Raw genomic sequence first — 27569 nt, 5'->3', positions numbered from 1 at the left:
AAAATATACATTTTTGCATAACTCAACAGCTTTTACAATCAAATGTTTTTCTGCAGTTAAAAATCCCAAAGATAACACAATCCAGATTCTCTGTGTAATATTCATCTTCACGTGGCTTATTTTTTATATTAATTTTACTGTCTCTTTAAAGACTTTATTTTTTTTAAAGAAATTCATTTATTTATTCATATTTTATGTGTAAGTACTCTGCATGTATATCTGCACACCAGGAGAGGGCACCAGATCTCATTATAGATGGTTGTGAGCCACCATGTGGTTGCTGGGAATTGAACTCAGGACCTCTGGAAGAGCAGTCAGTGCTCTTAACCTCTGAGCCATCTCTCCAGCCCAAGACTTTATTTTTTAAAACTATGTATTTGTTTATATAACTGTACATATCACCTTTTTGTCTCTTTCAAGCCTACATATATTTTACACACATTGTAAACTATTACATCTGAATCTGTCTTATTGTGAATCTATTGCTTTAAACTGCAGCATTCTAAGACTGAAAGGGTGCTGTGGCTGCTGGCTCTGCCCACCTCAGCTTCCCAACTTGGAGGTGGTGCGTTTACAGCCAGCTCTGGGAGCTATCGTGGATCTATGCTTTTATCCAAGCAGCGTGTAGCCCAGAAACCTCTTTTTGTGTTTTGTACTAGGAAAGGCTAAATCCACCACGCAGCTTAATGTGCCACTTGCAGAGGCCTCATTCCCGCCATAGGAACCCGCCAGTAGCTCAAACCGACAGCTGCCTCTCATTTGAGAGAGACAATTAGGAATCTGTTTTTAGCTCTGTTTTAGAATCTTTTCTCAGGTTTTAGGTGAAAACTCTTGCCAACACGTTGGGTGTCATTTGTAGCTAGAGTTTTCCTGCCTGGCCCACAGTCAGGACAAATCTTTATCATCCGCCAGTCCCACAGCCGCTCAAACCCAACCAAGTAAACACAGAGACTTATATTGCTTACAAACTGTATGGCCATAGCAGACTTCTTGCTAACTGTTCTTATAGCTTAAATTAATCCATTTCCATAAATCTATACCTTATCATGTGGCTCGTGGCTTACTGGCATCTTCACATGCTGTTTGTCTTCGTAGTGGCTGGCAGTGTGTCTCACTCAGCCTTCTACTTCCCAGCTTTATTTTCCTCCTTGTCCTGCCTATACTTCCTGCCTAGCCACTGGCCAATCAGTGATTTATTTATTGACCAATCATTAACACACTTGACATACAGACCATCCCACAGCAACCATCAGCTTCTTTAAACTTAAAAAGAAAATCACTTGACTCAAAAGACTTCAATGACAACCAGTCATCTCCAAGATAAAATCCAACCTCCTGTTCATGTAGATCTCATTCCATTTCTCTGTCATTGAGTGATCCCTGTGTCTTTCTTGGGGTCCTGTTTTCCAGGTAGCCTCCCTGGTGATGTGAGTAGCAGACAAGTCATCCTTGTTTCATGAGGGTCCCCACTGGATCAGGCCCTCTGAATGGATGAGACAGTTGATTGGCTTGATCTGTTTGGGAGGCACCCAGGCAGTGGGACCAGATCTTGTGCTCACTGCATGAGTTGGCTGTTTGAAACCTGGGGCCTATGCAGGATTGTTTGGCTCGGCCTGGGAGGAGGGGACTAGACCTACCTGGACTGAGTCTACCAGGTTGACCTCAGTCTGTGGGGAAGGCCTTGCCCTGGAGGAGATGGGAATGGGGGGGGTTGGGGGGAAGGTGAGGGGGACGGGAGGGGGGAGAACAAGGGAATCCGTGGCTGATATGTAGAACTGAATTGTATTGCAAAATAAATTAATAAAAAAAAAGAATAAAAAAAAAAATCCAACCTCCTTAGTATGTCATCTAAGATTCTGAAATATCTGGTCCTTGTTTCTTTCTCTGTGTCTCCTTCAACTTAATTTGTCTAAAAAGTGAAATCAGTTTTGTAAATGCACAGATACTTCAGCTTTGTGACATTTCTCGATAAGCTCATCTTTCATGTATCTTAACTCATCACTGAAATGGTTTTGTCGAAAGTCATCTTTTTTGAAAAACCTTTTACCAGCCTTTCACTACATCTAACCAAGGTAAATTCGAATTTTATGTAATATTTTATACTTGTTTCTACTGTGTCAATAGTACACAGTGCTACAATATGAGTAGCATTATGATTAGTAATGCAACTCATTTTTCTACTAGACCATACATTCCCTAGAAACAGAGACAACATCTTATTTGCATTTGTATTTTATTACCTAGGATAGTACCTAGTACACAACAAACTCTTAGCAATTTGATAAAGAATGATGAGATACATAGTCTTAAGAGCAAGAATCTGGGAAAATAGTGTAGGATAGGGCCATGAAACATCCTTAAGATAAAGATTTTGTTAACTAATCATCATGATATTTCTAACAGTTTTCAATTGAGCTTATGGACTTTTCTTAGTACTTATATATGTTGTTCACTTCCTGTTTTTCCTTGGTAGACTTTTCCCTTGAATTCATATACACAACTGTATATTCAATATTTCAAATATAAGATGCCTGAATGACCATTACATAGAAGACCTAAAAGACCATTATCTAAAAGAAACAACTGAAGTCTAGTCTTCTTCATTTCCATAATTACTCTGTCCTTCTAGCTATACAGGACAAAATATTCAGAATCATTTGTGACTCACCCCCCATATTCCTTGCTTAATATATAAAAATATGTTGGTTTATTGTGGAAGAAGGGGAAGAAAGATTGTAAGAGCCAGAGGACTAGGGAGTTTGCCATGAGACTATGTCTTCTAGTAGTATCAAATGACATCCATAAAATCTCACCAACATGTGTGCCTAAATATTAGGAAAATAGCAATAGACATGCTAATGTTACTAGGGGAGAGCCTGCAAGGCCTCAATCCTACAAAAAGAATTATAGGCAACTAAGGAATTCTGAGACTGGGAGAAATAGTTTTCCCCAGGGAAGAGCACACCAATTGGTTATCCAGTACCAAATGGTCAGCCCTGAAAACAAACATAAATAATATTATTCAGATTGAGCAGGTTGTATTTAGCAATATATATGTGTGTAGGTGTATTTTTGTTACATATATATATATATATATATACATATATATAATATGCATGTAACAACAATTAATGAAAAAAGGGTCATGAATTTGAAAGCAAAAAAGGTGGAGTATGTAGGGGGTTTGGAGAGAGGAAAATGGGGAAATTATTAATTACTATATAATTGCAAAAATAAAAGAAGTTATAAAAAATAAAAATAAATTTAAAAAAGGAAGTAATAGAAGGGGGACCATTTTGGTCTAGCTTAACTTTTAAAAATCTAAATACGATAATAATACAAATTCTGTTTACATATTTGAAACTTCCTGTAAGAAAATATTAATAACCTGCTAGTTTCATTACTGTTTTTTCTAGTTAAATCAGAGGTTTCAAAAACTGTTGTGCATACAATGTAATTGCTGTTATTGATTTATGGTAACTTGTTCTTAAAAATTTTAATCTATAGTGACACTTCATAGTACAGCATTAAATTGAAAATAAAATCTATGAAAGCAATTCCTAAGCCAAACAGTGGGCAATGACAATGTTAGCTAGAAAACATTCTCCTTTATCTGCATGTGTTTTACAGAATATGCAACAAATCAATCTCTTGTGATCAAAATAGATTTCATTTTTTATGTTTCAGAAGCAAAATATCTACTGGTTCTACCTTTAAAATGTAAATAGGATTCTCTTGTTCAAGCAGCCATCATATTCCACTTAGAAAGAGCCTCCTTGTAGTGATATTTTATTTGTGCTTTAACAAATAAAGTTTTCCTGAAGATCAGAGGAAATAACAAGCCATTTTAAGTAAACAAAGAAGTCAAGCAGTGGGAGCACATGCCCTTAATCCTATCACTTAGCAGGCAGGTTCTCTGTGTGTTCAAGGCCACACTAGAGAACAGAGCCAAGCATGGTGACACACACCTTTAATCCCAGTACCAACCATAGAGCTCTGGAGGCCTATACAGACAGGAAGTGACAGAGCTGCCCAGGAAGAGGAAGTGATGTAGCTAGACAGAGAGCCAATCAAGTGGTAGAACAGCAAGACATATAAGCCTGGGTTGACAGGAAGTTGCGCTCTTTGGAAGTTGCAGAATTGATGACATAAGGTTGGGTGGTGGCTTTCCCTATTTCCCTGATCTCTCTAAGGCTTTTACCCCTATATTTGGCTCCATGTTTTTTATTTAATAAGACCATTTAGAAATTCATCTATACCTCCTAATTGCCCTAGTCCTTACTCTCTTCAGTGTATTTTCAATCCCAGATCCAATGAGAATCATACAAATCGAGGAGATCATTTTAAACATTTCCTCTAAACTTGCCAATGGTTTTCTAGTAAGAGTAAATGCCAGAATCCTTACAACAGTAAACATACTTGTAAGATCTGTAATTCTACCTTCATTATCTTTCTGATCCTATCTCCTAATTTTTTCTCACTTCTCATTTGGCCACTCTGGCTTTCTTGATGTTCCTTGTAATCTGAAGTCTTCTTTCTACCCATTGCTTTTGCATTTGTCATCTTTCTATCCAGAAATATCATCCCTGAGATACAAATATTGCTAACTCCCTCACTTCTGTCAAGTTCTTATTAAGTACCACTTTAACAATGAGGCTTTCTAGGTCATTGTGTATATTATATTTGAAACCTTTGAACACAGCAATTGTTCTGCTAGAAGATGAGATATCATCAAGTAACACTGGAAATTGCCTCTTGACGCTAACATATGTAATAAACTGTAGTAGTTAGCTTTTTTTAACTCTTTGGGGGACCACCACCCAGCTTCCAGATGAATACACAGAAATTTATTCTAGGAAGCTTTTCTTAACTTAAATTATTCCATTTCCCTTTTGCCTCTGGGCTTTTACTTTTCTCTGTACTATATATCTTTCTTCCCTTCTCACTCTATGGCTGGTTGTGTAGTTGGGTGGCTGGCCCCTGATGTCCTCTCTCTTTCACCTTTTCTCACTCCTCCCTCTTCTCTCCTTTTGCCTTCTCTCTCCTCCCATTTATTCTCTTTGTCTGGCAGCCCCACCCATCCTTTCTCCTGCCTTGCTGTTGGCCATTCAGATCCTTATTAGACTGATGAGGTGTTTTAGGCAGACAAAGTAACACAGCCTTCCAGAGTTAAACAAGTACAACATTAAAGAATGCAACACATCTTTGTATCATTAAACAAATATTCCACAGCATAAATGAAATTAACACATCTTAAACTAATATTTCACAATACACAGCCAAGTTGCTCATTATACTAAGCAGAAGATGAAAAGGAAAAACAAACAAACAAAAAAATGTGTTTTACTTTTACATGCATAACATCTAGCAGACAGTTTTTACAAATGCATGGGTTATTAAAACCTAACTCCACAATAGCTCCTCTCTCTTTTCAATGGTCCCTCTGCTCTTCATATCAGACCATCTTCTAGGGTATTTTCCTACTTTTGGATTCTCCAGTACCATGAGCATATGCCTATCTAAATAGTTTCCTATTATATTGAGATTGACTATTAATAGTCTATATTTTCTTTCCCAGATTACTATGAGCTTCCTGTTGATATAAAACATAATTTATTCTTTGCTGACTCTCCAACATCTGGCATGATACTTAGGACATAATAGCACATAAAAGTATCTGTTGGTGAATGAATCTTGTCATACCTAGTCCTCTCTCTTAAAATAACCATAACATACACACTGGAACAAGAAAAAAAAACCCTAAGCATCACTTAGGAGAATAAAGGGCCTGTGAGAAGGCTCAGCAGGTAGAAATATTCTTACTAGACCTGAGGACCTGAGATAATCAGATCCTACAAGTTGTCAGGACAGAACCAACTCCTGAGAATTGTCTTCCAACTTCCATATATGCATCTTATTTGTGTATGTGTGTATATACTTCTGAAAATTAAATAAATCAAGACAACACATATGTATATCTAATACATCACAAAATACTAATGATGTACTTTTCCCCATCAACCCTCAAATCCACTTACTTCTCTCCATAGCCATGATTCCCACAATACTCAAAATTACTATTACTCCTAGCATAGGCTAGAAAAAGTACATCTATTTAGCCTTTTTTTCAAAATCATTCTCCACATTAAAATCATCTACACCCTTCCTAAAAACCATTTAATGGCTTGTCATTGCATAGCAATGTTCCATCTGTTCCCTGAACACCACTACACCATTAACTTGTTCTTGTGCCTTACTCACTCACTTTATGTCAGCCAGTTCCAGTTGCCTTTATCTTAGAGGCCAATATTTACCATAATCTGTTCACTGGGCACACTTGCATTTGATGATCCCTTTGTACTCAAAGCTCCTTCTTCGCTTATGTTTTCTACCTGATACTCACTTATCCTTTGTGTCTTTGCTCATTTAACTTTCTTGTTGAAGTTTCCCTTAATCTCCATGATTAAGTCAAACAATTCAATATATGTAATATTAGTCCATGCACTTCCTTCCTTCATAGCATTTTCATAATTAAATATTCATGTATATTTGCATGATTATTTTCTCCATTAGATTTTAAGCTCTTATGGAGAAAAGAGTGTGTGCTTTTGTTTATCAACATATTCCCTGGGCTTGGAACAATTCATCATACAGAAGGTGTTGAAGTATTTCTTTAACAAATGAATGAGTGTATGTATACAAAAACAATAACACTTATGTAATACACATTTTTACCATCAGGGATCCCATTTAATTCACTTAACAATTAATTACTAAGCTCTCACTCAGTGTCAAGCTCAGTGCTTAAGTGGTCATAATACAAAGAGAGAACATAGGTTTTCTGCGCTGGTGGAACTTACAGGCTAATTTAATGAAAGGTTAGTTTTTACCAACACTTTCATTCAGAAAAATGTATTTTCTATACTCAAATAAGGTACGGTTTTTGTTTAGTAGGTTGTTTGAGATTTCTGAATTTAGTATGCTTTTTGTCAATTTGTCTTACTCTGTCTCAAGATTTTTTTTTTCCCTGCTTTTGAGCTGATTTCATTTACCGTTATTTCTGGTGGCATTGTCTCTCCTGCCCAGCAAATTAATAATGGTAACAGTAGCTGTAGGGTTCACACTAATGGAAGGACCACTATAAGAATAGTAAATAAAAACAATAAAGGCAATGTCAATGATAGAAATAGCTTTTAGTCTACCTTATCATCTCAAAAATCTCCCAGAAACTCTACAAGATAAACACATCCAAATAGGTGTAAAAGTAAATTAAATAGGTGTAAATTAAATGGATTCAGAAATTCCACCCTTGGTTACTCAGCAAGTAAACAGTAAGAAAAGTTTGAAATCAAATCATTATTTCTTTAACTACTGTGATCCTTGCATTTTCTCATACTTGTGGTTTTTCAGTTCTGCTTCAGTCTCTCTCCCTACTAATGGTCTTTATTCTTTCCCTACTAATCAACTTTAATGTTCATAAAAGAGTTTGTGACATGATCTTGTAGTCCTTATAAATGCAAAGGAAAACTGCAGCTTTTGAGGAAGAAAACATTTTGGATTAGAAAATTGATTTATGAACTAATCAAAAGAGGATAAATAGGGAGCCTGCTAAGGTTAGTTTGAAAATTGTCCTCCTTTGATATAAATTCTGAGATGTATTGAAGAACATAAGCTAATAACTTCTAGAAAATATCAAAAACCTCATATACCTCCACAGTTTTGCCTGAATGACTTTTATAAATTAGATCAGCAGAACTCTCTGAAGGCTTTACATTAATTTGACTTAAACATTTCAATTATAATGAAGACATTGATTAAGTTTGGCATATAAAAAGCCTCTGAGGCAATACTCTGAACGAGATTAGAAAGATATCATGAAGTGGTAGGAAATGGGAGAAAGTGGCACTGCCTTGGAAAGAGTCACATATTACCTGCTGCCAGGTGGCATCTGCACTTGTTATCTCATTTATGGAATGAGTAGCTCAGACCATCACATGCTCCTCTAGGTATTTATGAGTTATTTTCCACTCTTGAAACTACTTCATAGCTTTCACGTGTCACAGATCAAATAAAAAGTCTGGAACTGAGGAGTGGGCTCAGTGGACATAGTGTTTGCCCTGCAAGTGTCCTGAGTCAAAATCCTAAGAATTGATGTAAAGTCAAGCTTGTCATTCCAGTGCCCCTGACATGAGCTGTGAGGCAGAGACAAGGGACCCCAAGCCAGATAGCCCAGCATATGCAGTGCGACAGCAAACAACACAGAGATGCTGCTTCAAAATGAGGTGGAAGGTGAGGACTAACCCCCAAGGTGAGGACTAATGACCTCTACATGTGTGCCATGGCACTAGTGTACCAGCACACACATACATGTAAAAGTACATCACACATGCACACACACACAAACATTTTAAATGTATGTGGCTACAATTCCAAGCAAGCATAAATTAACTAGTTTTAAAAAAGAAACTTTAAATAATAAGGCAGGACAAACTTATACTTTCTTCTTCAGAGTGTACAAAAATGGTACTAACTATCTCTCAAACATCTTTCTTAATCCTTCCCACAAGTCAGACTTAATGGGCCACTTATTGTGGTTAGGTATACCTGCATATTCTCAATGTAGTATCAAGTATCATAGAGCCTTGATAGAGTAGAGATCCTGAGGAAATTTCCCTTGTAGTGAGTTTAAACTAAGAAAATTTAAGAGGAAATGTGTGCAAATAAAAAAGGACAAAGGAAAGCAAGCCTTCTAGATTCAAACAGACATAAGCATAAGTCGCAGGGCTTATTCACAGTTGTAATAGCTCTGAGTTAGGAAGCAGGTCACTGATGTCCAAAACCTGGATTTGTTTTACTAGTGAAGCAACATCATAACACTTTATGGTATGTGTTTCCTAATGGGTTAATGACCGGAGCTGTTCTTCCTTATGTTTAAGGTACTTCCATTATCATGTTTACCTCTAACAATGACTCTCAATATCTTCTAACATAGCCCCCTGGCCTCACTTAGTCATTAAAATGAGAATATGAGAATCACAATCTTAGGAATCAGAAATCAGTCTTCAAATTCCATTTCAGTCCCTCCTTAGCTGTGTGTCCTAGAAAAGTACCTAATCTTACTGACACTTGATGTTTTCACTAAAAAATAATAAAGCCTACTTTACCAACTTTTGTAATCTGTCAATGAATGAAATGAAAAAAAATATATAACAGTAGACATTTCTTATGAACCAATTATGCACCAGGATTTACAATTCTTTCATTATATAGCATTTAGGGAGACGCCCTCCTCTTGGTAGGGAATACAAAGGTTTTGATAGCAGCAGCTACTAGTTCAAGCAAGTAGTCAGCAAGGATTGAATAATTTAGTAACAAAAAGAGAATGACGGGAACCATAAAACAGTCCTGTCCAGTAGGCTTTTATTCAAAGCTAGCATATGCAGCAGCATATTTTCACATCTTGATTTTTTTTATTACAATGTAAAAGACCTATGATGGTGATAGAATTCCAAGGGAAACACTGAGTCAATTGTCTTCAATGTGGAGCTAAAATTAAGTCCCATTTTACTTGCTGTGTGGCATTAGGTAAGTTGTAGAACCTCTCCAATATGAGTTTTCTTTACCTATAAGATGGAGGCTGTACTGTTCAGGGGATGGCAAAGACTAAAAATGATGTCTTTATGGTAACTAATAGGTCCCCAGCTTTAGCATGAACTAAGCTATATTTCTCTAGCTCTAAAGATTCAAATGTCAGCTAAATACAGAGAGTTACCCCACATATCAGCAAAATGCAGGTACAAACATCATGCTTGATATTTAGCAATTTGATGAGCTTTGGAAAAATCATGACGAATGGCTTTCTCACACTGTCATGATTCAAACAAAGATCTGTAACATAGGGCCCAGGAGCTGCAGTTTGCATTGATCTCCTATAGCAATCATCAGTTGTCCCATACAATTTAGTACTTCATTGTATCCTGCCCTATACACCATGCAGACAACTGCAAAATTTATATCTCCAGTCCACATTTTTCCCTGAATGCCAGACTCATATATCTAACTGTCTTCTCAACGCTCTCTAGAAAATATCTAGTAGGTATCTCAAACAAAACAGGCTAATGCAGAATTCTTGAAATTCTCCACAAAATCTGGCTTCTCCCAGTCTTCCTCATTTCAGCAAAACCTACTGTTGTCCATCTTATTACTAAATTTTTTTAAAAAGGAAACATGAATCATCGTGAGAAAGTGTAGTCATTTCTAAATCTGTAAAATCTTTTCAATTTGTAATTTTTGTGTATCTATTCATATGCCTTTAGTTCAAACCTCTATCAACATATGCCATTGCTCTGAAATATTTCTCTTGCTCTTCACCTAGATGACCTTTTCACACAATTCAAAATTCAAGTTATATAATATTGTACTTCAAGTAAATAGTTCCCCAAACACAGTCCACTATTTTCCTTTTTTAGTGGGTTCCTGGGAATGGGAAACTCAAGTCCTGGCATGTGAGGCAAGCACTATAGCATTATCTATAGAAGCCCAGGAGTATATTTTAGATTCCCAGAACCCATGTTAAAAAATAGCGTGGCAGGTGGAGCAGTCACCTGTAATCCCAACACTCTGGAGGTAGAAACAAGTGAACTCCAGGGCCAAATGGCTGTCTAGACTCACTGGGAGGGGAGATCTTCAGGTTCATGGGTAAACCCTGCCTTGAGAAATAAAGCAGACAGTGATTGAGAAAGACAATTGTGAGGTTCCACTTGAGTACACAAACACACACATGTAAACATGTATACAAACATGCATGCATACTACAGACACATATACACAAAGAATATTAAATGCAGTACTTTAATAATTGCAACATTAAACAATAAATATTTATTCACTTGCTCTCAAATGTCCTTTTCCCTTTGTTCTTTATGTAAGTACTAGTCAGGAGCTAAGTTCAATAGAATCATAAAAATAATTTTATTAATATAATATACAAATAAAAATACCAACAAATGTGATTTTAAATGTCTTTTTGGGAATAAGGTTTCATACATCCCAAGCTAGCCTCAAACTTGCTATGTAGGTAAAGATGAGCCCAAGTGCTGGGATTATAGGCCTGTGTCACTATGCCTGGTTTATCTAGTACGGGAAATTAAACTCAGAACACTGGGCATGCTAGGCAAATATTCTACCAACTGAACTACATTCTTATCCCAGTAAAATGTATTTTTTTTACCACAAAAAGTAAAAAAAAATAAATTTATTTCTCATACAATTATTATAGCAGGGTTAATGCTGAGTATATGGCATCTTAACCATTGCAAATGGGCAAATCACTCAGGGAGCTGATGCAAACACAAGTGAATATTAATATTATTGCTGTTCTGTCTGTTACCACAACGGAGGTAGAGCTATCGCATAGTATAGATAAGCTCTGGTGTAAAAGATCAAAACAAACTAAATGACTACTATATTCCAGACACACAAGTAGAAGCCTGAACTAGGTAAGAAGATCAAAGTGGTGGGGCCCAGAAAGGAATCAGCTTTCTTTCCTTACCAGTCTGTGTCCATACAGCTCATCACTACTGCATCTGGCAGTTGCCAGCTGCTCCTCCAGATCCCCACTGGAACATGGTGCCAAATCAAAGAGAACTTCAGCTGTAAAGTACTCTTGGTACAAAGAAATGATTTATAGATTCAAACTGATGGATTATCTTCCTATTTGACAGCCAAAAGAGGACATTTAACTGCCTTTATAAACCACTAGGGATGGATCATAATGACATAAGGAACTAACTACTAGATAGGAAAGGGCCTGTCTCCTCAGCATGCTCGTCCTCGGGACTAATTTCCACCTCAGCTTTCTTTCAGCAGCCTTTGCTCTTGGCTCACACATCATTAAAATGTCCTTGCTGGCTGCAAAAACTCATTTCTACGGACAACAGTATTTTCTCAGACCATATTAATTGACAAATTATTTCACATGATTGCGTCTCCTTGGATGAAATAGTTTGGTTCTAAACACTTACTTATGTAGCAGTTTGCTTGAGTTTTGCATGGCCCCTAGTTAACTTCTTTGTTTTCAAAATGTATCTCCTGTAACTGAAGCACTGTAATAATAATAATCATTTGTATTAGACTATTTGTTGGACCCCTTTCCTGTGGTAATATTGTAACAAAGTCACCTTTTCAAGCTTTCCAGAAATGGTAATAGTAATTTTAAGAATGTCTCTGTAAGCTACCTGTTAAACCCCAAACACAATTGTCTGCATTTCCCATATTATTTTATCCATATTAACATGACAAAAAATATTAGCATTTTCAATAAAAGATAAAATCCTGAATTTCAACAAAGTAAACTGATTCTTTCAAACTGACACAACTACTATTAGATTCTCTGTTTGGATCATAGTTTCTAGGTTCTGAAACAGGGATCATGGAGCAAATCAAGGTTAATATATATTTATATTATTTTATTTATGTTATATTATTATATTCAATATATATAACACATATCATATATATCTTATATCACATTGCATGTGCACACACACACGTGTGTGTGTGTGTGTGTGTGTGTGCGTATGTATATTTATATATCCATCTACTGGTCTTTTATTACAGGCAAATCCTTTGTTTTATAAAGTTAAAAGTTACCTCTGTGTGTGTGTGTGTGTGTGTGTGTGTGTGTGTGTGTGTATGTGTGTGTTTAAAAGTATTTCCTCTAGATATTTTGCTTGACATATGGATTTCTCTTTCTCCTTATAAGAGCACCCGTTCTAGTCAAATCAGATCATATTATCATGAGCTCTAGGTAGTTCTAAGCATCGAGTATTAGAAGGGGCTCAGGCTGTGTGAAAACCACAACTATCTGAGTTTTTAGTGCAAAGTCATCATTTAGTTGCTATGGAACACTGAGAAAATTTATTCTCCAAATTTCAATTGCTATGTCTATAAATTAAAAGCAACATAACATACCTTAGATGTTCTTTTTTATGATGAGCTCATGTACACAAAAGCACATAGTAAAAAAAAAAAAGCACGTAGCAATCTGCGTAGATCCATAATTATATGTTGTATCTAAGTGTTATGGTGACTCTCTAGAGAGCAGTGAATTTTAGAGGATTTTAAAGTAATTGCAAAGACAAATCTAAACAAAGGGGAACTCTAAGATAATTATAAATTATCATCAGACAGACTCATGAAAATCTGCTTTTAGGAGAAAGAAACAGGTAAATATAGACAAGTCTGTGGAGGCCTCACAAATTACAAAAGTACAAAATGTACATCAGCAAAGAGCATGGAGAGCATGGAGCAGGCAGAAAAGGAGGGAGGCAAACAGTTAGTGACATTTACTTAACACAGTTATGTTCAGGAGCTCTCTAGGTGGCTTACAAGAGAGTACTTAAAGAGCAACATTCTAAACAGATGTGGAATGGAATCCTAGCTCCACTGCTTACAAGGTATGTTATCATAGACAAGTAGCTCACCCTCTCTTAACTCCTCATTTCCATTGTTAAACTAGAGAAAAATTTCACCAATGCAAAAAGGTTGTTGTGAGCTCTGAATACATGTGATGTATAATGTCTGACCCCATTAATGGGAGTTCTCTGAGTAACTCCTCCACTCTACCAGATCTGGTTCATGGCCAGTCTCCTTCCACATAACCCCCCAGCTTTCTGCTTTACAGAGGGTCACTTTATAGACTTTTTTCTGCTTGTGCAAACTAATGCTTTCAAGTTAGGCAAAACAAGGTAGATGAAACTTTTACAGACAAACCCAACGGACCTAAGAAAATCTATTTCTGTGGCTATCACGGTCTACACACCTAGGAATGAAAATGCAAACCTTCTCTTAGAAACCTTCCTCTAACCCTTACTTGATGTCAGAGAAGCCAGCCAAGAGAATCATTGAAAACCTTTGGTGCTAGAGGACTTCCAATAGAGCTGAACTGTCAAGGATTAGGGACATTTGCCAGATCCTGCTGTCCTGTTCTCTAACACGTTCACTCCACCTCTAAGCTGTGATCCTGCATAGCTGCTTGTGAAATCAGCTCACAGGAATGAATATGCTCACAGCCTCTTGGTTTAGAGAGAAGCAAACCTGCTTTTCTGCTGATGGGATAGTTAACAGTGTTCATTTATCTCCCTGCAGGGCGTAGAAACATGATATAAATGTTTGCTGAGGACAGAAACTGGTGATCTCTTTGACCCTGGTTGTCACCATCAGGGTTAATAGATAGTCTCATGTCATAGGTTAGAACAGAGTGAAGGAAATATGGAGAGAATAGAGAGATACAATAAGAGCGATGAAGAAGAAAAGGGAAAAATCACTCTTTATCCTGACACCCAAAGCCCCCTTTCCATAATTCTAAGCAGGCTATTTTTCCCTAGTCCCTCAAGGTCAGCAATAGGGTTGACCTTGTTTCTAGGGGGAACAAGTGGCCACCTGCAGGCAAGGGATTGTGACAGTCTGAAAAAGGCTCCCACAGGCCTGAAGAATTGCCAGAATTTCCCACCATTAGTCATGCCTGTGAGTTACAGTATTGAAATACCTGTTAACCTGCAAATATGCTGGTTGAGAAGGAAAACGTTTCTGGTTCTTATCAGGCACAAACTGCTAAAGTCACTGAGGTACTAGAGTAATGGCAGCACAAAGCCAGGATCGGAGGAGCTGGGGTAGAAATGAGACAGAACACCAGAGCACTTTCAAAAGAGCCTAAGGCAGTGCAACGCCATCCAGAGTGTGCTGTGGCCAATAAAAGGCTAGCATTACTCAGAAAGGAGAGGGAGGGTTAAGGGGAAAGGCAGTGGAGCTGGTACAGGCCAGTTTGGCTCCTAAGATTTCTGGCCCTGCAACTGTGCAAAAGAACAGTCAGTCATGTGCAAGTTCCTTTAATGCAGCCAAGAACTATTGCCTGCTAAGGTCCTTCCCAATGAAGTCACAGAAAAGGTACAAATGAGATCCATTTTGTGTCAAAATGAGGACACACCGTCAGTGTCAACTGGCTGCTCAGAGAGGACGTGAAGGAGAGAGAACAAATGCCAATGATTTGTTTCTCATCACACTGCTTCAGGGTACATCTAAGGTAGATATTTTATCCCCAGGGCTTTCCATTCATCTGTATCACTTGACACCAACATGCATCATCATCTAAAACACTCTTCTCTATAAGGTGATCAATTTGTCAGTATTTCTCTCTCCAGTTGGATTGACCAGTCTATTGGATGCCATGACTGGGGTAGTTACTGAGCACTATTCTCGGCTTGCCTATTGCATTCTTTCCAACACTCTCTAGGATTTAAAACCTTCCCCCCATTCACTACTAGAGATGGAAATAAATTCTGAACCAACCAGATAGTGGCTTGTTTAAAATACTGAGCACACCAGATATGGTACAACACTCCTTTGATCTTAGCACTCTGGAGGAAAAGATAGGGGGATCTCTGTAAGATTAAAGTCAGCATAATCTACATAGCATGTTCCATGCCAGCTAGGGCTACATAAGTGAGACCATTTCTAAAACAAAATGAAACAAAACCAAGTCCTACTGGACAAAATTGCTTAAGGCAAGAACATAAATGAACAATTACTAAATGCAATTTAGACCACAGTCATGGTTTATGTGCTCCATGGAGTGCATTGCAATCTAGGAGTTTCACATAAAAATATAGACTTCCATCATTTCTTTAAAAAAAAAAAACTTCACAGAACCTAGCAATAGTGAACCCTGCTCTCATTTGACAGCAGTGAGCAATGACAGGATGCTACAATTTACTACTCCCTATTGCCTGGGACACGGTCTACGTCACTCATATATATGAATTGTCTGAATCCTAGAAGCATTTGAGAATTGATTGGGGGGTTAATTCTTGCTTGGATTCAGTCATCCAACTACTTTTCCCTGTATTTATTATTTGCATATTCAGCAGAGAACCAGTTAGTAGGGTTTGTTTCCTAAATGGCTAATGCTCATTTCTAAAAGGCTGCACAAAAGAATTTGTTTATGAATGATTCACCAGCTGAAGAAATGAATTCATGTTGGATTTCTCCTTTTGTTCATTTTTTAGAACTTTCAGTAATTTATGTCTCTCTTAAACCTTCTTAAGGCAGACCTCTTCTCACCCCAGGGACCCCATTCCATTATCTTGTTCATCTTCTCTCATTCCTTCCCTATTTCTTCCATTATCACCGGATCTGCATTTTCACCCTCGAAGAACCAAATCTCCTGTCTCATCTAGTCCTCTGCACAAATTCAATGTGAGAATAAAGGGAAAATGCTACAAAACAGCAAACAGCCACCTAAAATATGCTATGGGAAATAAAACTATTAGCTGTAGGCATATTGAGCAAATGACCTAAACTTGCAATTGTGTATATTTTCTGTTCTGTCTTATTACTTATTCATATGCACTTTCAAAGGAAATAAAAAGAAATTTATAATAATGTTCTATAACTATGCTGTTATTTATATAATAAATGTGTTGCAGGGAGATGCATTTAAGACAAATCCCATTTTGATACAATAGAAAGCTATTTGAGGAAATATTATTGAAAATGTTTCATATAGGAAATCATTTCATTATCAAAGGTTAACTTTCTAACTTATCATTTTTTAATATTGGGACCTTTTTTAACTTGATCTACTTAAATTAGCCAGCACTTAACATTTGTTTTATTGAAGACATGTTTCTTAGATTCATGAATTTAAAAACAATAGTTAGAAAACAGCCTTTTAAAAATGATAATTTTATAAAACACGTATACTTGCAACACACCATCTTACCTTAATCTACATGATTTTATAATTAACAAATACTATTATTTCCATATTAAAATTGCTTTCCCATGTCTTTGTGCTACTAGATTCTAAACAAGTATGAGTAGTATTTAATGTGATGCCAGACTTGGATTTTAAATGATGAGAACAAAATCATTGTAATTACTCTCATAACACTGAATGTACAAAGTAAATAATACTACAAAAAAGAATCAGCTTCTATATAGTAACTTGAGCTTCTATATCTAGAAGCCATTTTGTTTCTACATTAAAAATAACATTTAAACTCTTTAAGTAAATATGAATATTTCTATTTTCTCATATGACTGATTATTTCTTACTGACCAGAAATAATAGTGAAAGAAATTCTCAATGATTTTTCTGGCTCTCAGCTCATTTTTTGATCTGTTGCACATAGTAAATTTTTAAGTGAATAAATAACTGCTTTTATTGATTGGGGTTGCTTTGTCCACACACTCCCTTGCCATGTTTCCCTTGGTAACCAACCACCTGAATTGTCATGATCACTTTTAGGAGTTGAAAGGAAGTGATTTGGGACCTGTGAGAATGTATTTGTACTATGTATGTGAACTATAACATTCTCACAAGGAAATCAGACCTACTTTGACCTTTATTTTAACCACCATTCTCTCTTCCTGTGTGTTTCAAAGCATCTTTGCTCCTTGAAAAGTGTGAAACAGAATTGCCTCAACAAAAAGGCAAATTGTGCTACTGATGTACTAAGTTAAAATCTTGTGGACGAGTCTAGAAATCTGGATTTAAAGACTCTCATATTTACCTTTCCTGGGTTCTTCCACATGATCCTGATATACATTAACTTTTGAGAACCTATGCATGGTTACTAATGAAATATTAGACCCATTGTTTAATTATTCAAAACTTTGGCACATGTAAATTAAAGTGATATAAATGTACAAAATAAGCAACACTAGCTGTGTTTTTCCAGGATCTGGAATGAAAGTAAAGACACAAATTGTTCTCAGCAAAATCCATTAGATGAGACTGTAAAGGAGGCTTGGTGCTTGGTTTATTATAGTTCAGCTTAGAACTAAGCCAAATACTATCATGTCATAAAGTTTAATAATTACCAAACACAAGAGTTAGTATGACTCTGATAAGAATCTGTGGTTATGGTCAAAGTGACCATGCCTTGTGTATGGTCAGGTCACTTATTAATGATATGTCTGCAATTGAATTTTCTGCCATGAATGTGTCATGGAAGCTTAATTCACATTGAAGAATTCAGAAACTAATCAAAAACAGATCTTTGCTACTTAGGATTATTCTAACATGGTAGTTACTTTGAAAACTCACACAGAGAAAGAACATACAATCCTAATCCAAAGAATTATTTAAGCTTTCACAGAAGGTGCTCTGCAAACTGAATCTAAGAAATAAAACAGTCATTAATTAAGATAGAATGTGAACTAGTAAATTGAATCTTAGGGATCAAAAATTTACCTGAACATATGAGTTATATGTCTGAATTTAGAAACTATCAAGTTATCTGATTTTAATACTATCCTTAAAAGATCAGGCAGAGAAAAACAAAAGTAGTTGATGAAAAATAACATTAGCCAGGGTATGTCATAATTAGTCAACTGGATGATACCAACATTTGATAATTAAATAGGTAATACACTACATTTAAGTCAATTAATGCAAATTCTGAATGCCAAGTCCTCAATGGTACAAAATCCAAAACTTATTGAGTGGCAAATTGATGACACAAAAACGTCCACACCTGATATGTAATGGATCATAAGAAAATACTGTCTAAAATTACCTACAGGTTATCTATATTCATATTTATATAACATAGATATATTTATTTAAAATAAGTAATAATATATATAACATAAATATATTTATATAACATAAATACATTTTACATTTATACTCAAGTCTCATCTCCAAGCTGTTTCATTATTTATATCCAAAATTTTAAAAAAATTACTATTTTTTTTATTATCCAAAATTTTAAAAAAAACCTGAACTATAAGTCACTTCTGGTCCCAAGAATTTTAGGTAAGGGTCATCGAACAGGTAAATTAACCAAGGTTTGCAGATGAATAAAGAAAAGGGAGTTTCTGTCACACCATCTCTTAGAGTATGCTACATCTATTGTGAGAAATATTATCACAGTTTTAGATTCCATCCTATGTTGCTGAAAATTAATTACTAAATATCTATCAGGTAAGAATATTCTGAGTTTGTGTCTTATACTCCTATAGACTCCTACTTATTTGTTCTTATTTTTACTTGGAGTTCCTCTATCTAAGAATCCCAATTTATAAATAATTGTGTGCAAATGCAATTCAACAGATTTCATTTCAAAATCCCAACAGAACCCCAATTTAAAGGCAGCTTTCACCTACATGGGGATTCTACACATGAATTAAGGTGACAACTGAGAATGGTTCCAGCATATCACTTCAGAGTTCTACACTATCAGTGGCAGGCTGAAGAATTAAAAGTGATCCATAATAGCAGAGAACACACAGGCAGCCAAAGAGCTCTTGACTTCTAATCACATATGTTCCACATATATCTTTAGTTCAGTGCAACTTATTAATAGTGATATTTCCAACAGCTGGATTTGCTGCCAATTCTAAATTCATGGGAAGTTATCTCTTTGAACAAAACTTAAATTACATTTGTCACACTTTGGTAGAACCAGCTCCTACCTGTAACTTTCAGTTCTGTTGTTCGTCTTACAAGTTTTCCTTCATATTTAAGTTCACATGTGTAGTTTCCACCATCTTCTTCTTGAACTTCCTGAATGAGAAGAGCATTTCCTTTTTGTATTATGATGCTTCTCCACATTTTTGGCTTGCATTCCTGCAGGGAAAATATTTGTAAGTTAGTGAAAAATGAATATTCGCACTGCTAAATCTTAGAATTGGCAAGGTAAAATGCATTGTTGTATTTTTCCACATAGTCTTCCAAATGTGAAACTAAGAACTTTAAACAATGTCCAGGCAATATCATAAATGCATATTATTGAGTCCAGTTCAAATATCATTAGTTACAACACCAAGAGCTATTTTAAAAGCCTGACTCCAAAAGCAAGAGGAGTTCAAAGGTATTAAGCAAAAACAGAAAACCATACAAGCTCCCAAATTGCAAGAGTTACATAGAGTAACATTAAAAGTTGCTAAATATTATTTTAATGCCCTGTTTTTTTTAACTGATATGTATTTTTCCTAAGAGTCTTCAGGGATTATGTTTCATTTGGCCATGTACCATAACTTGATGGGAATGTGAAGCTTCACTGACTGTTTATAACAGGCTTTTACATTAGTAGTGAAGTTTATAAGTATTTCATTAAATATTTTGTGTTGTAAAAAAAATCCAAAATAAACAAACAAAAACCTTAATATTGATATCTCAAAATTTCCTTCCTTGTGGTCATAAGTGAGAGGAGGGAATCTAAGATACACAGCAAATGAAATGAGGATGCACTTTGTAATAGTAACAGCATAGAGAAATCAACTACTTACTTTGTGAGTTTATTGATACGTGATGAGAGAAAAAAATATTTTGGAGCAAATTCTTATTTTCTTCTGATGGGAAAGTGGGGCAGTTTTGCTACTACTTTGGACTTCTCAAGAAAGGAATGTATAATACTTCCCCCGTGAGGGACAAGTATGTGGCAACCAAGTGTAAAAGACTGTTCAGGCAGGAAGCTTTAGTTTGGGAATTTTCTCAAACAACTTTACATATTGTCCCAAGTCTCTCTATTGCCAACTGGAAATTTTCAACCAGCCAGACATTGTACAAACATCAGTGGAAGAATAGCAAGTAGCTATAAGGGAATACTGAACAGTTAAGATAAAATTATTTTGTCATCTAGATTCTGAGTCTGTCAGTTGAGACAATAATAAAATGGATTACAGAGCAGATTATGTGGACAATAGTTGAAAGTACTTTTTCATTTTATCCACTATGGTGAATGTAACATCTGCATCTACTCTTCTTTACCCCTACATTCCGTATACATATTTCAAGCACTCACAAAACCTTGGAATCTGTGTTGACTCTCAATCCCCAGCTGTGAATGTCTGTAAATGTTTATAAATTATTTTTGAGAGCAAGTACCCATTTATTAGTTTTTCACTATAACTTTTTCTTCCTGTTAGCAGGAGACTTGGCAGCAAAGCACAAAAATTGGCATTTAAGTTCATAGGTATAATATTCAAGAGATATGTCCAGTATATCTATCCAAACACATTTTCAGAGCATAAATAAAAGTAAAACAATGGAGGACATCTAGATATAAGACTGCTTCACTCTCTGGGGTCTTTCTGAAGAACAGCTAAGAGTCTGTCTGAAATTATATTACATACCATGTCTGGCAAGGTTTATCACCTATATGAGATTTGCTTCTGAGCTAAACCTTGGGATATAAGGTTTCTGGGAAAATGAAGAAAAGTCTAAACAGAGAGGGAAAAAAACCAGCCCAGCTGCCACTAACGTCATACAACAATAATCCACAATTATGTTCGCATTGCTTCCAACACTGATAGCCTCAGATTTCTAAAGAATCATTCTGAAGGTCATTAAACAAAAATATGGTCCCTCTGGGCATTTTGAGAGGAAAGGAAAATGAAAGCTGAGCTGCTGCGCTCTCACATAGAGGTGGTGGGGGCAGGCAAAAGCCCACACACTTATTTTATTCAAAGATAAATGGCCTCATTTTCTAATGTCATTTTGGGGAAAATCCATATGTAATTAGTTATAACTACTTTTACATTCACTGATCACAGACCCCTCACCCACAAATACAGGAAGTAAAAACAAAAATATATAGAGGAGATGAACAGGCTAGAATCTTTGCATGTCCTTTGAGATAAATGTAGACAGTCTTATGTACTTTCTAACTTGTCATTTAGACCTATCCAGTGGAAGTAGGTTTGTCTGTTTGTAAAAGTGTTTGTAAAGCCTGTGAAAATGTCGTCAGGTCGTCTTCATTCCTCTGTAGGCCATGTGGTAAAGATGAAAAAGAAAACTAGGCTTGGATGAAAATATTTCTAGGTTGAAATTCAGGGTTTACCCAATTTCTTTAAGTCTCAATTTCACTTTTTCTATTATGAGGGCAATATTATATTAAGTACCATCTGATTTGCCATGACCCAAAGGCAGGGTTTGTTTGGTTTTTGTTGTTGTTGTTTTGGTGTTTGGGGGTTTTTGTTATTTTCTTTTTTGCTTGTTTTTTTTTTTAAGGGGCAGGGTTTTTAATCATCACAGTCTTAGGCAGCCATACCATATAAAGTTGTCATCTAGCACAAAGAATGTTTTCCATTTCTAAACCTTCCCAATCCTGGATCATATCTCTCTAGAACCTCTTGTTCTGTTTAATAAGCTGTGTTGCTACTAGGCTAATCAGATAAAAGTAAATCCTTACTAATTGGTTAACTATCTGCCAGCAAAATAATACTTCAGCTGCCTGAGTACACACAGCTTTTACGAGGACACTCTAACACTAATGTTAGCAGGTAGATGGAGGAACTCTATTTTGATCGAAGGAGCCTGTAGAAAGTATTCTTACCATCATCACACATGGATGACTTTTTGTCTGCTCCCATCTATCTGCTATCTAAACTGTTACCTTTGTGGTATATAAAATTGCAGATGTTTTCTAGGCTTTGATTCTACTTATTTGAAATATTTCTTCTCTAAGATACTGGCTGCTGAACTTAATGATGTCACTACACCACTTCTGTCTACTACTTGTCTACTGGGCATGTCATAGTGCCACATTTCACTGTCTAAGTGCACAGATCAAGTCTCAGGATAGCTGTTCTTCTAACAATAGTTAGTAAAACCACCAAAAAAGCAAATACATAAAAATTATGAATATTTACATGGTTTACTTTCCCTCCTATTATTGGCCCTACTGCTATTGAAATAAACTGCATCAATTTGAAGATATTGCTAAGGTCAGACTTATAAAAGTTGTCTACCTCTAGTTCTTTACCATCTAGCTTCATTTTATAGTTGGCTACCCCTTCATGGAGCAGGTTTTTGTAAGATATCCTTGCACAATCAACGTAATACCAGTCTATAAATCCCAGTTTCTTTCCCTTTTGCCCTCCTTTGGATACAGTTACCCCATGCAAGCAGTTGCTGCATTGGGAGAGTTGAATGCACAAAAGAGACATTTATTGACATAGTCTCTTGAAATAACTCGTTGGCTGACTCATTTGGATCTTGGAGGTTTTGTTTTGAAATATTCGCCACTGTACTCATAATCCACTTATGTGATATCATCCTCATATCCATGGAAATTTTGTAATCCATTTGTTATGGTGGTCATGGTTAATTTACTGCCATTTGGAACATACAATTCATTCCTCATGGCCAGAAGATCACGATGGTTGATTTAAATATTTCACCTGATTCTGAGGATTAATCACCAAGCAGCTGTATGGACAAAGGCCAAACAGTAACTTCTGATTATATCTGAATACCTAAAACCCACACCCTTAGGATGAACTCTCTCCTTTCACCTGTACTATGTACTATCCCTTGAGGCATTTATGCATCTGTTTAATGGTCTTCAGGGAACCCATATTTTCTGTAATATGAAGATAGAATAGATGGCTAAAACCACAAGTACAAATTGGGAATGAACCTCAATCTTATCAGCCATACCTCTACCCTAACCCAAAATGCTAGAATACCTCACTCCAATGAGTCTTTTCCCTCCCAAGTTCTAACTTTCCAATCATACCTTTAATCTTAATGTTGATATTAATGTCCCATAGTCATAAGGTTAAAGTTCTAGATGTGAACACTTGAATAAGAATACCAGTTTTATGTTTCTGAGCAGTTAGTTGCTGCACCCATCTTTGAAAAAGTGGGGGTAATAATATTTATTGAGATGATAAAGATTAAATGAGGCAATGCATATAAAGGCCCTGTATTATAACATATTGCATGCTAAAATTGTGCAATAAATACTCTTATTCAATTTCTGTTGACCCAGTAGTCTCTTATCAAATTATCCATCAATTATTGAGAATTAATGTGACTAGCATTTGTAGAGGACTCTAGAAACAGCATTTTAAGTGGTTATAATTCTAGAGCTGGTGCCATCTTTTTTAGTCTCTCATGAAAAGGGGTTTAAAGCCATCACTATCATTCTTACAAAAAGAATACAGCTAAACCAACTGAAGCTCAACAGTTCTCAGAATCTTCAGATAGTTGATGTCATGGAGGCAACATCCATCCCACACACTGGAATGACAAGCATAGCACTTAGGGAACAATAACTGGAGAGAGTAACTATTTAAACACTGTATCTCCCCCTAGCCTTTGAATTGTAGGAAGACTTCAAAATTCACTGCCTTCCTTGATAGTGAAAGATAAGAATAAAGACCATAGGTATGTGTGATAATATCTGGCTAGAAACAAGACTCACTAAAATGCTGAGATCTAATCATAAAAGCACAGAATGTTTCCCTACCTTGTACTATACTGGCAAACTGATAAGGATCCTATATAATAATTCAGAATTATAGGGTCAGTCAGATCATGTAAAGATAATTTCCACCAAGCCTGTTAACCTGAGTGCAATCCTAAGGACCTATATGGTAGAAAGAAGAGAATCAACTTCCACATGTCATACTCTGGTCTCTACACATGTGCTATGGCAACTGTGTGCAGCCCCACACACAGATAAATAAACATAATTTTAAAACAACTGAAGAATAATACAGGATTATGGCTGAAGTAAAGACATGACTAGGTCTTATTTTGAAAAATCTTCTTGCAAAATCCAGACAAGTGATTCATCAAAACAAATATACAATATTTTAGCTTCTAGAATCACAATTACAATGAGCAATAGACAAAGACTGATAGCCAGAAAAATGTAAAGCCCTTATTGTAAATGCTTACTAAGCTCAGTTTCTTTTACAGAGTGGTATATTATGTTATTAACTAAAAATTACAAGACACACAAAAGTACAAAAAAAGTTCTAGAGAGCAGTACCATAATCAGATTGATATGTCAGATATTTTATCTTTCACAAGTCATGGGGTAAAGTAAGTATGATTTAAATGGCAAACCTGTTTAAAATATATTTACAATTCTAGTGGAAAACTGGAAACATGTAAGAACAAAGAGGTAATGTGAGCAGGGAAATGGAAAGTTTTGAAAAGAATCAAAAGAAAATAGTAGAAACCAAACAGTAGAACAGAAATAAAGAATGTCTGTGTTACTAAACCATCATAATCCCTAACTATATTTAAATATTTGTCTTTATACCCACTGATAAGTATAGTCCTCACCCCTCATCAAGGAAAGTTCTCTTTGCAATAGACAGAGAATATTATAGAAAAACTATAGGGTTAACAAAACACAGAGATGTGGAGCACAGTCCCAACTGACACATCTATAATAAAACTCCTGTGCCTAAGGCTCAGGGATCATTGCAGAAAAGGGGGCAAAAAGATTGTAAGAGCCAGAGGAATAGGAAATTTTCTACAATACTATATCTCCTGGAAGTGTCAAAGGAACTACACCTACAAAGTTCCACCAACATGGTTACCTAAACATGAACTGAACAAGGACTACATCAACAGACACGATAAAGTGGACAGGATAAAGGCCATGAGGCCTCAACTCTGCACACACACCCAAAACCCTATACAAAACTAAGGAATACTGAGAGTGGAAGAAATAGTCCTCCCCTGGGAAGAGCATACCAATTGGTTACCCAATATTCAAAAGTCATCCTTGAAAACATACATAGAAGTAACATTATATAAACTGAGCATGTTGTATTTATGTGTTTAAGAATACATGAGCTGGCTTTTTGGAGCCCACTACCTATGGTGGGACACCTTGCACAGCCTTGATACAGGGGGAGGGTCTTGGACCTTCCTCAACTGAATGTACTAGACTCTGCTGACTCCCCATGGGAGACCTTACCTTGTTGGAAGAGGGAAAGGGGGGTGGGTTGGGGGAAGGAGGATGGGGGGCAGGAAGAGGGAAGAGAGGGGGATCTGTGGTTGGTATGTAAAATGAATAAAAAATTTATTAATTAAAAAAAAAAAGAATACGCCGGGCGGTGGTGGTGCACGCCTTTAATCCCAGCACTTGGGAGGTAGAGGCAGGCGGATCTCTGTGAGTTCCAGGTCAGCCTGGGCTACCAAGTGAGTTCCAGGAAAGGTGCAAAGCTACACAGAGAAACCCTGTCTTGAAACACCAAAAAAAAAAAAAAAAAGAATACAAACATATACAGAGACGCCACATGTACAGTGAGGCATGTGTGTTGGGGGGGGGCGTTCTATAACAGTGATTAAAGAAAAATAGTCAATGACTTTAAAAGAGAGCCAAGAAGGCCAGTCGGCAGTGGCACACGCCTTTAATCCCAGCACTCAGGAGGTAGAGCCAGGCCAATCTCTGTGAGTTCGAGGCCAGCCTGGTCTACAGAGCAAGATCCAGGACCGGCAGCAAAACTACACGGAGAAACCCTGTTTCAAAAAACAAACGAAAAGAGAGAGAGAGAGAGAGAGAGAGAGAGAGAGAGAGAGAGAGAGAGAGAGAGAGAGAGAGAGAGAGAATGCAAAGAAAGTATATGGGTGGGTTTAAAGGGAGGAAAGGGAAAGGGGAAATGATATAATTATATTATAATCTTAAAAATTAAAAAAGATAGTTTAGAAAAACAAAATATAAAATCTAAACCAAATCCTGCAATAGCTTTATTGGCAGTTACAAAAAAAAAAAAAAAAAGACAGCACCGCAAGTATTCCTCAACTGGTAAATGGTCAGTTAATTCTTCACAATAAAAGTATCCTTGAAAGTAATCAATACACAATTAATAAGTTCAGGATGGAATACTTTTATGGCTATAAAGTGTATAGATTTATTGCATTTTCAATAGTTATTCAACATTGTCAAGCATTTTAGCTAGCAATTTGTCCTTTGGGTTGTCATGTAATGAATGAGGTCTCTAAATGATCGTTTTAGCCTTTAAGAAAATAGTCACAGGTAAATCTAAATTCAACTTTTAGCTCATTCACATAAATGATAACATTTATATATGATCATTGCTAAACTATTATTTGGGGATATAAAATTAAGTCTTTATTATTCATTTGAATTATTTTTAATTTGGGAGGGTCTCAGACATTTGTATTCTATTTATACCATTTCACTCTCCCCATCCTCTCTCCAACTCCTCCCATTCCCCCCAAAAAAACCTTCTCAAATTCATGGCCTCTTACTTAATATATAATCTTGCTAAGTCCGTTTGATGTTGCTCGTATGTATGTATACATATTTAGATTTGATTGACTGGTACTGTATAATCTATCAGGGCGCTTGTCCCTGGGGAAGACTAATTCTCCCTCTTTTGGCAGGCAAAATTGCCTGTAGCTCTTCATCTGGCACCGAGGCCTTGTGTAATTTCGTCCATCCCCGTTGGTATGTCACTTGGTAATGTCATTTTAACAGAGGAGTATAGCTACCAGTCCTCACCAAGGAAGCTCCTTCGTGCAGCAGACAGAGGCCTTTACAGAAAAACACTACACATCAAAATGTTGAGCTCAGCTGTCCGTGGGGTGTTCAACCCCAAATGTTACATAAACAATACAACCTCTAAACCTAAGGCTCAGGAAGTATCCCAAAAGAAATGACAGAAAGATTATAAGAGTCAGGAGCAGGATGGCTGCTAGGAGACAATGTCTTCCATATATGACAGGGAAGCTGTACCCAGGAAATCTCAACAATATCGTTGCCTAAACTGGACCAGAAAAAAAA

General features: G+C 36.3%; 1 protein-coding gene across 1 annotated transcript in view; it reads right to left on the bottom strand.

Moving 5' to 3' along the window:
• Positions 1–27569, bottom strand: part of Il1rapl2 (interleukin 1 receptor accessory protein like 2) — a 1222115-nt gene that overhangs the window by 503184 nt on the left and 691362 nt on the right. The window contains exon 5 of the mRNA XM_052736534.1: positions 19483–19636. Within this exon, the coding sequence (XP_052592494.1) occupies positions 19483–19636 (154 nt within the window). The remainder of the gene's footprint in view (positions 1–19482; positions 19637–27569) is intronic.

The sequence above is a fragment of the Peromyscus californicus genome, unplaced genomic scaffold (genome assembly GCF_007827085.1).
Source record: "Peromyscus californicus insignis strain IS unplaced genomic scaffold, ASM782708v3 Scaffold_10__1_contigs__length_136768540, whole genome shotgun sequence".
NCBI classification, from domain to species: domain Eukaryota; kingdom Metazoa; phylum Chordata; class Mammalia; order Rodentia; family Cricetidae; genus Peromyscus; species Peromyscus californicus.
This window is presented reverse-complemented; position numbering and strand designations above follow the sequence as displayed.